Genomic DNA, 14,063 nt, shown 5'->3' with positions numbered 1-14,063 from the left:
CTTGGACGTGAAGTTAGTGCCTTGATCTGTTTGTATTACTTTTGGTAGACCAAACACAGAGAAAAACTTCACCAAAGCCTTAGTAATAACATTAGCTGTTATTCTCCTCAAAGGGACCGCTTCAGGGAACCTTGTAGATGCACACATGATGGTGAGTATGGTGAGGAGGAAGTGACGTTTGGGTCGTGCCAAATAAATAAACTCAATATAACAAAACCAGGCCTAACTCTGCAACTAAACCTATAAATCAAAAGAACAACAAGACTACCTAACTAGTCTAAATACAAACATACAAAACATTACAAGAAATGGCACCAACCCCTTACCTGGTGTGTCTAACAAAGTTCAGCCTGCGTGTGAAAATGTATGGGGCCCCAAACTTGCCTGATCACAACCTCCCACCACGTACCTGAGGAAAACAGCTTAGTCAGAAGCATGCAGCCAAAAGAGAGTCAGGATCGCAGTGAGTGTCAGCCAGAGACAGTTCACCAGACTCTGCCAGGCTCAGCTCCCAGGTGTGCTTTAATAGGCTCCGGCTTCCTGGTAGAGGAGCACCACATGACCAGCAGACTGCCAGTCACAGCTGATGAAGCTGCAGTCCCAGGTGAACATCATCAGGAAATTAACTGAAGTGAAACGCAACAGGGTGAGAGCAAAGCAGAGGGCTGTGCCTGTAACACACTGTATTTTATCCCACGAAGGGAAATTCTTTCTCCGCATTTGACTCATTCCCTTGGGGAGCAGTGAGCTGCAGCCGAAACCGGGAGGCGGTAGCGTTAAGGGTCTTGCCTAAGGACCCTCACTGGGTCCTTAGGCATTATGTAATTTTACTCCATCCTTGTTTTTACACAGAAAAGTAACAATAGGAATAAAGGATTGCAAGCAATATCAATAAGAGAAGTACCATATATATAATCTTCACAATACTTATCTCTACTAAATGGTTACTTGACCTAACAAAGTATATACTGCAGCCACGACTGTGTTTAAATATTTATTAAATGTTCACTGATCACATTAAGTGTTAGAATTAAAGATGTATACAAAACATTTCACCCATAATGAAGACCTTCAAGATTAAGCTCTAATGACACAAAACAACTCATTTCTATTTGCAGGTACATCTAAAACAATTTATTTTGTGAAATAGTTGTACATATTTTTCAGCAGTAAAACTCATCGTCTAGTATCATTACACAGAAATTGAAACTTATTGATCCATTACTTTTTTTGCTTTTGATGTAGAGATGAAAACCTAATATGTAAACGCAGCTATTGTTGATCAAGAAAAAGTCTTGTGAGTTCTCATGTGTGTCTTAAGACTAGATCTGCAACTTAAACTTGAATCACATTCTTTACAAGAAAAAAGGCTTTTCTCCTGTATGAGTTCTCATGTGCCTTTTAAGACAATATAAATCACTAAAACTCTTTTTACATTCTTTACACGAAAAAGCCTTTTCTCCTGTGTGAATCATCATGTGTGTTTTGAGACTAGATATACGTCTAAAACTTTTATCACATTCTTTACAAGAAAAAGGCTTCTCTCCTGTATGAGTTCTCATGTGTCTTTTGAGACTAGATATTTGATTAAAACTTTGTTTACATTCTTTACAAGAAAAAGGCTTTTCTCCTGTGTGAGTTCTCGTGTGTCTTTTGAGATCAGATAGAGTAATAAAACTTCTATCACATTCTTTACAAGAAAAAGGCTTCTCTCCTGTGTGAGTTCTCATGTGTGTTTTGAGATGAGATATTTGACTAAAATTTTTCTCACATTCTTTACAAGAAAATTTCTTATCTTTTGCATGGATTCTTGTGTGAATTCTGAACAGAGATTTGTTAGAAAAGCTTTCACCACATTCTTTACAGATGTAACATCTTTCATCAGACCCAGTTTCCATGTAGTCAGACGGGTTAGAAATTATTCTTGAGTTTTCACCGGATATGGAAGAAGAAAGTATTTCTTCATTTGGAGATTGTTTACATTTCTTGTCCAAACTGGCCTTCTTTGGATTTTTTCTAACATCAAATTTACACTGAGTCTCTGACATGTGAGAGCTGTCCACACTTTGGACATGACTTCTGTCCCTCCTCTTCCTCTGATCTCTGTTCTGTGGGTATGTCTCTTCATCTGTAGTTGATGTTGATTCTTCATGTTGGTTTCCTTCTTCATCCTGACTATCAGTTACATTAAAGCTTTGCTGACTGTTTAGATCTGCTTCACTGTTCTCATCTTCCTCATTAGTAGGAATCTCCATCAAGGTATCAGTCTCCTGCTTCAGATCTAGCTGATCTTCATCCTGACTGATGAAGAGGTCATCTGGCTCCTCTTTAATCTGTAATGGTCTTGGTACCCCCTGTTCATCTTCAAATTGTGGAGGTTCTTGTTCCTTTAGCTCCTCTTTATAATATAGAGGTACTTGTTTTTCCTGTTCCTCTTTATAATGTCGAGGTTCTGGTTCCTGCAATTCCTCTTTAAAATATGGAGGTTCTGGATCCTCCGGTTCCACATTATAATGTGGATGTTGTGGTTCCTCTTGTTCCACTCTGAAGTTCCTCTGCTGGTTGCAGGGATCCTCCTCTTCAGTACTCCAGTGCTGGGGGAAGACTGCAGAAACACAAGAGGCCCTTTTATATGTTTTGAGGACTTGTGTGTTGTTAAGCACCAATAAAAATTTGAATAGACTCAGTCAGAATATGGAAAATTTACAATTTTACTTTAAATAATGTAATTCCTTAGTTTAAACACAAAATCCAAGAAACCCTTCTAAAATATAACCTACCACCTGTGACTGCTCATCAACAACACAATCTCCAAAATGTTTGAGAAGAAGCCCCTGCAGGACCATTGTTTGTAATGTAAACTTAGTGGTAACATTAGCCGCGGTTACATGGGCAGAATATCTTGATCTGATCAATGGTTAAAATTCACCCGTGCACATGGGATCAGAAAACCTTTTTTCGATTAGAACAAACGTTCCCATGGCTCACACTCTCGTTCGGAATGAATAATATGGGCATGCGCAGTTGTGTAAAATCACCCGTATGAGGAAATAGGTCCCGTTGTAAACAAACAGCTGCCACATACATGCAGCAGTTCTGTAACATACGAGACGATCTTCCAAACGTGCTTTTATTAATGTTATGAATATTATGAAGTGCCTGTTCGCTCATCGTTATATTTAATCTGTGTGGTCAGTGCTTTTTTGTGGAAGAATTAAGCTGGAGAAAGCTTAGGACAGGCTAACACGGGCTAACATCATTAGCCTTGATGGACACAGAATCCAGGACTGTGAGAGAAACGCAGCAATCTGCATCTTGGCTGCACGTAAATGTGTGAAAATAACAGCAGGCTTTATTTTGTCGGGACACAACTGGAAACACAAATCCACGTTGTTTGAACAGTTTCTAAGGACAGAGCGACATTTATTTCTGCTCTGAAAAGTTCACACAGACTGCCCCAAAGCCACTCTGTGAGCTAGCGGCCCGAGCTCTGTTCGAACACGGTTCCTCCTGAGTCCTGCAGCCGCTAACCCAGAGCGGCGGGACGGCTCGCAGTCTGAATTCTCCCACACATAACAAAACAACAAAACGCACACGAAACAAAACTTCCCCCCCCTCAGACACAAAATTATTAATCCAGCTGCTCTGCTCACTCAGGTGCCAGTGGACCGAGTGAGCGTCGGGGGGCACGAAGCGCTCCTCCTCCGAATCTCCCCTGTGAGGGGTGAAAGAGAGAGGAGAGCCAGCGGGGCGAGAGCGGAGCGGCGCTTTTCACGGGGCGTCTGCAGAGCATTCAGTTGGTCCCATATGCGTTCCAAAGATTTCTCTCAGCCAAACACCGTCTATGCGTGACGTAACCCAGAACAGCAGTGACACACGATCGGAATGACCGTTTACATGCTCCACGATCGGATAAACGATCGGTATAACCCACCTATCTCGATCGGAAAGAAATTCTGATCCGAATGAGTCTGACCGGGGCAGAGTATTCCGAACGGCGCGTTTACATGACGCATTTTCTTTCCGATCAGGCGTTCATTCAGATTACTTTTGCCCATGTAAACGCGGCTATTGTCAATAAAGTGCTTTTTTTAAAGAAGTTGCTTCTGTTTTCTTTAGCACAGCAGCAAAACACTGTGCCCCCCCCCCTCTACACCTCCCCACTATGAGGAGAGCTGTGTCAGTCAATAACCTGTAGGCTGAACCAGCTGAAGATAATAAAAAAATGTTGTCTTAATAATTTATTTAATACCCTCTCAAAGAAAATGAAATTGCAGAAAAGTAATTCATAAATGGTGCAAACAGGTCTTTAATGTCATCTTACTGTATTTCTTTCACGACCATAGCCGCGGTTACATGGGCAGAATATCTTGATCGGATCAATGGTCGGGTTAAAATTCACCCGTGCACATGGGCACAGAAAACCTTTTTCCGATTAGAACAAACGTTCCCATGGCTCATACTCTCGTTCGGAATGAATCATTTGGGCATGCGCAGTAGTGTAAATCACCCGGATGAGGAACTAGGTCCCGTTGTAAACAAACCGCTTCCACAGACATTTATGCAGCAGCTCGGTAACATTGGAGACGATCTTCCAAACGTGCTTTTATTAATGTCATGAATATTATGAATTGCCTGTTCGCTCATCGTTATATTTAATCTGTGTGGTCAGTGCTTTTTTTGTGGAAGAATTAAGCTGGACGAAAGCTTAGGACAGACTAACACGGGCTAACATCATTAGCCTGACACAAAATCCAGGACCGTGCGAGAAACGCAGCAATCTGCAGCTTTCTAAGGACTGAGTGACATTTATTTCTGCTCTGAAAAGTTCACATAGACCGCCCCAAAGCCACTCTGTGAGCTAGCGGCCCGAGCTCTGTTCGAACACGGTTCCTCCTGAGTCCTGCAGCCGCTAACCCAGAGCGGCGGGACGGCTCGCAGTCTGAATTCTCCCAGACATAACAAAACAACAAAACGCACACGTAAAAAAGCCCCCCCCCGACACAAAATTATTAATCCAGCTGCTCTGCTCACTCGGGTGCCAGTGGACCGAGTGAGCGTCGGGGGGTACGAAGCGCCCCTTCCCCGCATTCCCTTCGTAAGGGGTGTAAGAGAGGGGAGAGCCAGCGGGGCGAGAGCGGAGCGGCGCTTTGCACGGGGCGTCCGCAGAGCAGCTGGCCGGTCCCGTATGAGCTCCAAGGCTTTCTCTCAGCGAAACACCGTCTATGCGTGACGTAAACCAGAGCAGTGGTGACACACGATCGGAATGACCGTTTACATGCTCCACGATCGGATAAACGATCGGCATAACCCACCTATCTCGATCGGAAAGAAATTCTGATCCGAATGAGTCTGACCGGGGCAGACTATTCCGAACGGCGCGTTTACATGACGCATTTTCTTTCCGATCAGGCGTTCATTCCGATTACTTTTGCCCATGTAAACGCGGCTCATAAGGCGCGCTTACAAGTATTAAATTTTCTCCAAAGTGTAGGGGGCGCCCTATGAGGTGGTATGCCTAATGTGCCGTTGTGGGGCATAGAGGAAGACGGCATGAGAACAGGAAAAGGAAGTATGGGTGAGCTGGGTCACTCTTAACGCGGTAGCAAGACCAGAGCCGCTATTCAACAGGCTGCAATGGAAAGCTGTCTGTGCCCCGTTTACCTCCCAACCACTAACAGAGTAAGGGAGGGGTAAGCACTTCATTTATTACAGCTTCAACATACTTTTCGCTAGAGACACCATTCAAACGTAGAAATGCTAACAAGGCTTTGGACTACAACATAAGTTTTATGATCATTATGGGATGGCAACATGACCTACGGTTTGGCAGCCATTTTGTACAATAATCTGAGGAGATTTTCATGTATTTCCACATTAATAAATAACTAACTTTATTTCCTTGTGATTTTCACAAAATATCATGCTCATGCCATTACTTTAAGTCTACAATCACCTCTGGAGTTTCATCGACCTTTGATCCCAGGAAGAGGCCGCCATCTTGAATTTTCAAAAAAAGAGCACCTTGAGGACCAAATGCAAACGAAACCTCTTCCTTGGGATTTTTATCAATCATCTTACAACTTCTCAGGCGTCAATAGGAAGCAACCATGGAAACAATGTGGCAATTATAAATTGTAGATTTGAAATGCTGTCCGCGCAATGAGCTCGCTATAAGTGGTGTACTATTATGGCGTTTCATGGCTGCCATAAAGTGAAAGAACGCAAAATCAACTGAGCAGGTGTATTCCGGAACTGAGTGAGAGAACCTTACAACAGCAGGCGCAATTCTAACCGAGTGACCCCGCATTTTACAACAGCACGTCTGCAATCGTAACTGAGCGGTGATCCTGCAGTGTTCACTTCCCCTTTGCACGCTCGCCTGTGTTTGAGGGCGGGGTTAAGGGGGCGTTTTTGAGATAGGTTCCTCACTCTGTTCCTGAATACACCCGCTCAGTTGTCTTTACGCCCTTTCACTTTATGGCAGTGATTGAACGCCATATACTCTTAAACTTGCCTGTTTTTCAATGAAATACTGTGAAAATTGAATGCATGCATCCATGGCCGGAACTGAACATAATGAAAAACACTGAATACTGACATAAAGAACGTGGGCGTGGTTAGCAAACAACCTCTGTTGCTGAGGAGCAACTTAGCAACAAACTCAGTTTTGCTCCCGCTGCCTTTTGAAAACACACACCAGCATTTTACCGGTATGTTTCCATGTTAAGAAAAAACACCCATAACTGAAACTGGGCTGTTTAGTCCAGCGCTGCTGTATAGTAAGGAGAGGAATATTTGGTAAATAATATGGCTTTAACTGTGTGTTTGTGTCTGGCAGGTCAGTGTGTGGTGTGGCTCTTTGACTCACAGATAGAAATTTCGGCTCTTTGTATCAAACTTGTTTGCCACTCCTGTTTGTGTTAGATGCTTTAATAAAAAAAATGGCGGATGTAACGTCGATTAAAACCTTAACTAACGGCCTAAGACCAGGGTAAGAAAGTGCAGCGGTTTTTTCTGTGCTGTAAGTTTTTTTCATGTTAAATCACTGCATCTGTTAACGTTTTAATTCACGTTACAGCCACCGTTTTTTTTCTATACAGCTTCAATAAGAAAGTCCCGCCCGCTGCTTTGCCAGATTTGACCAGCAAATTTCGGCCAATCAGATCAACCAGAAAGGTTACTGCCCCCAAGTGACAAACACACCCCCTGAACACCACCCCCCAAGTGACGAAAGCACCCCTTAACACTGCACGCAAACCCAAGCAAGCGTGCAAAGGGGAATTGACCTTGTAGGATCACCGCTCAGTTAGGATAGAAGGTAGTTGTAAAATGCGGGATTACTCGGTTAGAATTGCGCCTGTGCAGTTGTAAAGTTCCTCACTCAGTTCCTCAATGCGCCAGCTTAGTTGTCTTGATGCTCTCTCTTCCACTTTATGGTTAGAGCTGTGATGGTGTGGGATTTTTTAATCACAGCGCGGATGAACCAGCAGGGGGCGTCTTTGTCTTTTTGTTTTTCATTTTGACGTTCACTCAACCAGGAAGTTTATTTTTCTGTCATGCATTTATAAATTTTGGTCTGTTTTCTTTCTGTACTGGAGTGTTTATGGAGCCACTACACCTGCAATGCAGACTAGACAAAAACACACCATTCTAATGACGTATCTAGTATGTTTACATCTTCCCTTACTGAATAATAAAAAAGCCTTTTAGCCTTGAGGACAGAGAGAGAGGACAGCCACAGAGCCTAACAGGTCGTGTTTCTCCACCTCTCCCCTTTTGGAAAAGGCTTGAAAATTCATCCAGACTCTTGTGTGTCTTTTCATTTCTGCACATTTCATTTTTGGACGTCCAGAACCACCTGAATCTGCGAAAGCAGGACGAGACTGCAACAATCCCTTTCCAGTGACAAATAATCATTCAAATCCAAAGAATTTAAAATGTTTAATCACATACCAACTATGTGTAGCTGCAGCTGCGGGTTCCAGCTGCTATCCAGCAGTCTGCGCTGACGACAGAGCTCCTCCTCGTTCTGGACGATGGTTCCTTCAGCAGCAGAAAGTTGTTCTCTGACAGAACCTTCCTGAGGTTCTGCAGACATGGTTCCTGCTCCGATCTTCAGCTCCAACTCCCACAAACACCGCCGTCCTCTTCACTGCAGCTCCGATCGATCATCTGCTAGTCTCACAATCACAGCAATCCACGTTGTCTTTCCGTTCAACACTTCTTCACTCATTTACGACACTTTGGAAAATGCTGAGAGTTCCACACGAACCACGTATCGTCCTTTCTGTCCAAAAACCTCACAAACGTCCCAACAAAACACCACCGACCTCTCAACACAAGCTAACGCTGCTAGCGCCTCGTGCTGTTCTTCTACTTTGTTTGGCTAACAGCGTCATGGTGCTTTAGCGCCACCAGCTGGTCTGGAGTGTTATCTGTCGCTCATATTATCATGTCGATAACGGCAAAAGACTCCTTTTTTAAACTTTGCTGGCGAATAAAGGAGAAATGGACAGTTTTCACAAACAATATTTGTGTGTGACTAGTCTTTCTTGAAAAAAATAAATGTTCGACCAAACTGGAGAAGAGGGAACAGGACGTGAACTTGGCTGATGATGTCAATGAGTTATTTCAATTTCACAAGCCTGACCCACGGTGGCGGAGCGCGAGAGTAAGCCCTGGCTGCAGCCTGCAGAATGGGTCAACATAGTGGAATGCTGGAACGCAGAGGAATGTGAACACGCTGTGGAATGTTAACCCCGCCCACGTTGAGCCTTCTGCTGTGGAATGTTAACCCCGCCCACGCTGAGCCCGTGCATTTGATTCACCTTTGTCACAGCAGTTGTGATTGCAGGAAAGGGGAAGAATCAGTGGAGCACATTTTGTGTCATTGTGAATTGTATGAGGAAGAAAGAGAACAGAGGGGAGGAAAATTTGAATGGTGCAATTTTTTTTATGTATCACTCAAAAAAATGATTCAAGCCCCTCTTTCATGTAACACAATAAAATTCTGTTTGTTTTATTTAAAAATATTTATTTTAAAAGATTGTATCTACATTCAATTGACCTAACACAAAATGTATTAATAGTTTCCCCTATAACTCCAGTAATCCAAAATAATTGAGTTCAAGTAAGGGGCATGCTGTTGAATGCTGTTTTCCTGTTTCTCTTTATTCTTTTTGCCGTCTGACGGCTACAATTTTTCACCTATTTTAACCATTCAACTAATAAAATGTTCAACTCCTTCGTCTAATGCCTGGTTTGACTTTTAGTCCTTCAAATCCTTCGACTTTTCAAAAGTGAAATCTTTAGTTCGTTTTTTCACGTAAAAAACGAAACTGTGGCATGAAATCGTTTCAACTCGGTTTCTCCCAATAAGACGATACATGACAAGCCTCATTTCATAGAAATAAGGAATCTATTTGTTAATACCGGCGGCCTCATTTTAACACTGAAGTGTTAGCTCAGTGGATTAGTTAGCAGGTTTATGATACAGAGGTTCTGAGTTTGAATCTGGCTTTAGATTTCTGTTGCATGATCTTTTTCCTTTGCCTTTCTTGATAAAATTGAGTTCGACTAATTCGATTATATTTCGTTACATGGAAGAATTTTCTTTGAGGTGGGGTTACTCATATTTATACCATGGTCCGGGTGAATACTCGATTCTGATTGGCTGCTGGGTATGCGTTAAAACCTGATAACCGCACGGTGAAAAAAGAAGTTCCGGTCACATATCACTGCGCTAGAATAAACTTAAAACATACGTTAAAAGACGTTATTTCACAGTTTACAACAACACAGCAAAAGATGAGTGATTTCGTTGTTTCTTTTAACTTGTTCGGTGAATTTGATAATTTTGATGACTGGGATGCAGCCACAGAGAAAGAGAGACAAGAACATCATAAGAGGGAGAGGAGACACAAGGAAGTGTCACCGGAAGAATTGAACTTTTTGGAAGATGACAAGGATGAGATAAACACAAAGAAAATCACGAAATGGGCAGTTAATATATTTCGAGACTTCCTGGCTCAAAAAAACATGGATATTAACTTTGAAAACTACACTGCCACCACTCTCAATGAGAGTCTGCGGCTTTTTTATGCGTCTGTTCAGTCAACTAAGGAAGGAGGAGAGTACAGTGTTGCCAGTCTGAGGAGCTTGAGAGCTGGCATCAATCGCCACCTAAGAGACGTCAACATCATCAGCGACACCGTGTTCAAGAGCAGCAATGCGGTTTTTAAGGCAATAATGAAGCGCTACAGAAAGAGTGGGAAAGACACCAGCTCCCACCATCCTCGTATTCCTGAGTCGGACCTGGAGAAAATCAGATGTTCATCTGCGCTGTCTCCCGACACGCCCCTCGGCCTCGTCAGAAAGGTGTGGTTTGACATCCAGCTGTGTTTGGCTCGACGTGGGAGGGAGGGGTGCCGTGAGCTGACCATGGCATCTTTCAGCATCCACAGAGACGAGGCAGGCGCGGAATACCTCAGCCTATCACATAATCCGGACACTAAAAACCACAAAACTCCAAACGACCCACACAAGCAAAACCTAAGAGGTTTTATGTTTGCAAGACTCGGGGATCCTCTGTGCCCAATACAAAGTTTCAAGAAATACATCTCTAAATGTCCCCCAGATGCAAAATCTTTTTATCTGCATCCGAAGCGCTCCGTCACTGCAGCAGCTGAGGTTTGGTACTCCAGGGAACCGATGGGTGTCAACTACCTGGGAGCAATGCTAAAAAAAATTAGTGAAGAGGTCTGTGCATCTACATAGCCCTGTTTTGTCAAACCTCTCTTCCTCTTTTGTAAATTGCCTGCATGTTTATGATTGTTTTTTTTAAGGTGGGTCTGTCGCAGATTTACACAAACCACAGCCTGCGGAGCATGGCTGTGGGTCGACTCTCAGACGCCGGTCTGGAATCACGCCAGATCATGTCTGTGACGGGGCACCGCTGTGAAAGCAGCCTGCAGGCTTACTGGGCTCCGTCACTCCAGGAGAGGAGAGAATGGAGCAACATTTTGTCGTCCCGCAACGTCGCCACAAGCAGTGGTCAGGGTCCACAAAAACAAAATATCGGTCCTTCGAACAGCAATATGATGGACATGCCAGTATCTCTGTCAAATTTTACGATTAATGGCAATGTTGAATTTAATTTTAAATGAATAATTCTGTCTTCCTAAAGCCGACTTTTTTGTTCGGTTCAAAGTTAACAGGCTCGATGTAAAATAACTTATTAATTAATAAAACCGTTTTTGTTGTTGTTGTTGACAGCTAATTTTCAGCTTTACTGTTAGAGATTTCTTATAATAAATTCTTGGAAGCTACTTGTGTATTTGTTTCTTTAACACACTTTGCTTCATCATCTGGACAATAACTAGCGGTAAGGTGCACAATGATTTGATTATTTTATCATGACGATCACCATATGATCCTACATTTTTCCGCTACAGTGCAGGCTCCGCACCTGAACTTGTAGTCATGACAACGCGCAGCAACACTTAAAAAATAGTCAGCTTTTTGTGAAAAAGTGATCTAAACTGAACAAAAAACAAGAATAAAGTACTAAAACTGATTGAAAAATATTTTTTTTTGTAAATGACCATGGTATAAGCGGGTTAATGGCCTTCGAAGTGTGCGGTTACTACTTTTTAACGCACTTCGAGAAAGCACGGTCGGACGGTTCAGGCTTCCACGGCGTGCGTTAAAAAGTAGTAACCGCACACTTCGTCGGCCATTAACCCTTACGTAGTAGTCAGAGATTTAGCATTTGTAAAAAGTCAGAGTGGGTGTAGTTGGTGGAAGTGTGTGTATTCCGTATGGTGATTTCCTGTGGAAAAAAGCTGTTCCTTAGTCTGTTTGTCCTGGTTCTGATGGACCTGTACCTCCTTCCAGAGGGCAGCAGTTCAAACAGAGAGAAAGCAGGATGGGTGGAGTCAGTGATGATGTCAGTCACTCTGCTGAGGCAGCATGACTGGTAGATGTCCTTCAGTGAGGGGAGGGGGCAGCCGATGATCCTCTTCTGTCTTTACCACTCTCTGGAGGCTCTGCCGTTCTGCTTCAGTGCAGTGGGAGAACCACACTGTGATGCAGGAGGACAGGATGCTCTCAATGGTTGAGCGGTAGAAGGTTACCAGCAGCTCCTGGTTAACATTGTTCTTCCTGAGTCATCTCAGGAAATGCAGGCGCTGCTGAGCCTTCCTGATGGTGTTGTTAGACCCTGTGAGGTCAGCAGAGATGGTGGTGCCCAGGAGGGTGAAGCTGTGGACCCTCTCCACACAGTTTCCATCGATGTAGAGTGGGGGTGGATCTGCTCTGTTCTTCCTGAAGTCCAGGATGATCTCCTTGGTCTTGGTGGGGTTCAGGATGAGGTTATTAGCCTGACACCACCTGGACAGTTTCAGGACTTCGTCTCTGTGGGCCGTCTCGTCGTCTCCAGAGATCAGCATAAAGCAAGTTTGGACCAAACTAAAGCAGAAAGTGGCTTTGAAGATGGTCAGGAGAAATGAGGGCTTTTTTCAGGAATTCTTGGAAGAGGAGGACTTCTCCAAACAACAAACTCCTGGCGCCAGTCCCACCAGTGACATCTGGTCCTGGCTGACCACAGGCCCATGGTGGCACCTCCTGCTGAAATTGACCCCTATACTCATCGTTTTGTGCATGTTTTGTCTTTTTACAACATGCGCTCTGCCTTGTGTCATGTCCATAATCGCAAAGGCCACTACGCAGACTTTCATTCGTTACCAGCTTGTCCAAGAAGCTGAAGAGGACCCCTCCCCATGTGAATACTCCTACGTCAGAGGCATCGTATGAATCTCTCACTGAAAGTGCCAAAAGCAAGTGGTGAAATGATGATGTTTGATGCCCTGTTCTAAAAAAAATAAAAAAATTAAAATAAAAATAAAATAAAAACAAAAAAAAAATAATAACATTTTTCACGTTTGTACCTTCCCCTTATAGTGTTTACTTATGACGTGTTTGAAATGATAAAAAGGGAGGGATGTTAGAGTTAAATAATTATCATTTGCGTGCACACTATAATCTCCATAATATGTTTGTCTCATTTCTATCTTTCAGTAAGAAAACAATGACCTGAAAAGCTCTGATTATACGAGAATAGGATGTTCTTGTTGTTTCTGATTAAATGACCCACATTCATGTCTGCAACCTTCAGTTTTCAATAAAGGAAGGCTCCATGCACTAGGATGGGAGAACTTGTCATGGTGGCCTGTCAGACTCCTCCCCCTCCAGCAGCTGCTGCTCATCTCCCTCAGCTGTGACTACTCACCTCATCAAGCCTCTGCTCTTCTTAAGGAGACCCAGCTCCAGCAATCATCGCCAGTCCGTTAACCCTGACGGTGCCTTTGTCTCCTGAAGCGCTACGTCTGGCCCCTTAGTCTCTGCACTAAGTTAACCTTGTCTTGTCCTCTGCACTCAGGTTACCTTATCACGCCACGAGAGTCACCTGAGTTCACCATCTGGAGCAGCTACAGCCTCAGCCTTCCTCCGCTGACGTTTCCTGCCACTGAGAGCCACAGCCGCTGTCCTCATCTAGACCACGGCTACGCCACCGAGCGTCCACGATTATCAAGATCGCCACACCAGGCTTCAAGATCCTGCCCACGAACATTGTCTCGCTCCCGCTCTGGAAATTCTGGATCTGCACTCGAGAGCCACACCCACGATTACCCACTACACCATCAACAACCGCAAGAAACATTAAGAAAATAAAAACTTCTTCACTCACCTGCCTCTGCCTTCTGGGTTTTCAGCATCTGGGTCTTCCTCCGCGTTCTAGTCATGACAGAACTCCTCTGTGACAGTTTGCGCTGTCACAGACTGATTCTCCTTCTGCAGAAGTCTAGCAAAAGCTCTCATCTCCTGTGTGGTTCTTCTCTTAAGGAAAAAGTCAGAACCCTGACAGTATTAACGTTTTGTTTTTAAATGGAACTGATCAGTTTGGTGTTCTGTATTCATGTTCTCCATAGAAACTTGAGAGATTTTGCTTTAATTTTCAGTTTAGTTTGTAATATAGATGCCTTTTCTTAATCATCTGAAAA

General features: G+C 43.6%; 1 protein-coding gene and 1 long non-coding RNA gene across 2 annotated transcripts; one reads left to right on the top strand and one right to left on the bottom strand.

Moving 5' to 3' along the window:
• Positions 1 to 980: 980 nt before the first annotated feature.
• LOC144988325 (uncharacterized) lies at positions 981 to 8,753 on the bottom strand. The gene is made up of 2 exons (XR_013652192.1): positions 7,957 to 8,753; positions 981 to 2,605 (listed from the first exon to the last, which is right to left on the bottom strand). It is a non-coding gene; the product is annotated as an uncharacterized LOC144988325 (long non-coding RNA).
• A 757-nt stretch (positions 8,754 to 9,510) lies between these two features.
• LOC110014204 (uncharacterized) lies at positions 9,511 to 11,474 on the top strand. The gene is made up of 3 exons (XM_023950845.2): positions 9,511 to 10,761; positions 10,848 to 11,114; positions 11,457 to 11,474. The coding sequence occupies exons 1-3, from the start codon at positions 9,811 to 9,813 to the stop codon at positions 11,472 to 11,474; spliced, it is 1,236 nt and encodes a 411-aa protein (XP_023806613.2). The 5' UTR covers positions 9,511 to 9,810.
• The last annotated feature ends 2,589 nt before the right edge of the window (positions 11,475 to 14,063 follow it).

The sequence above is a fragment of the Oryzias latipes genome, chromosome 2, assembly GCF_053564925.1.
Source record: "Oryzias latipes strain Hd-rR chromosome 2, Olatipes_Hd-rR_3.1".
Taxonomy (NCBI): Eukaryota; Metazoa; Chordata; class Actinopteri; order Beloniformes; family Adrianichthyidae; genus Oryzias; species Oryzias latipes.
The sequence above is the reverse complement of the archived record's forward strand: the minus strand, read 5'-3'. Positions and strand labels throughout refer to the sequence as shown.

Excerpts from the sequence above, each read along its gene's own strand:
- LOC110014204 (XM_023950845.2), top strand. The coding sequence starts at position 9,811 with ATGAGTGATTTCGTTGTTTCTTTTAACTTGTTCGGTGAATTTGATAAT. Across the intron at positions 10,762-10,847 it reads TAAAAAAAATTAGTGAAGAG|GTGGGTCTGTCGCAGATTTA; the intron begins GTCTGTGCATCT and ends GTTTTTTTTAAG.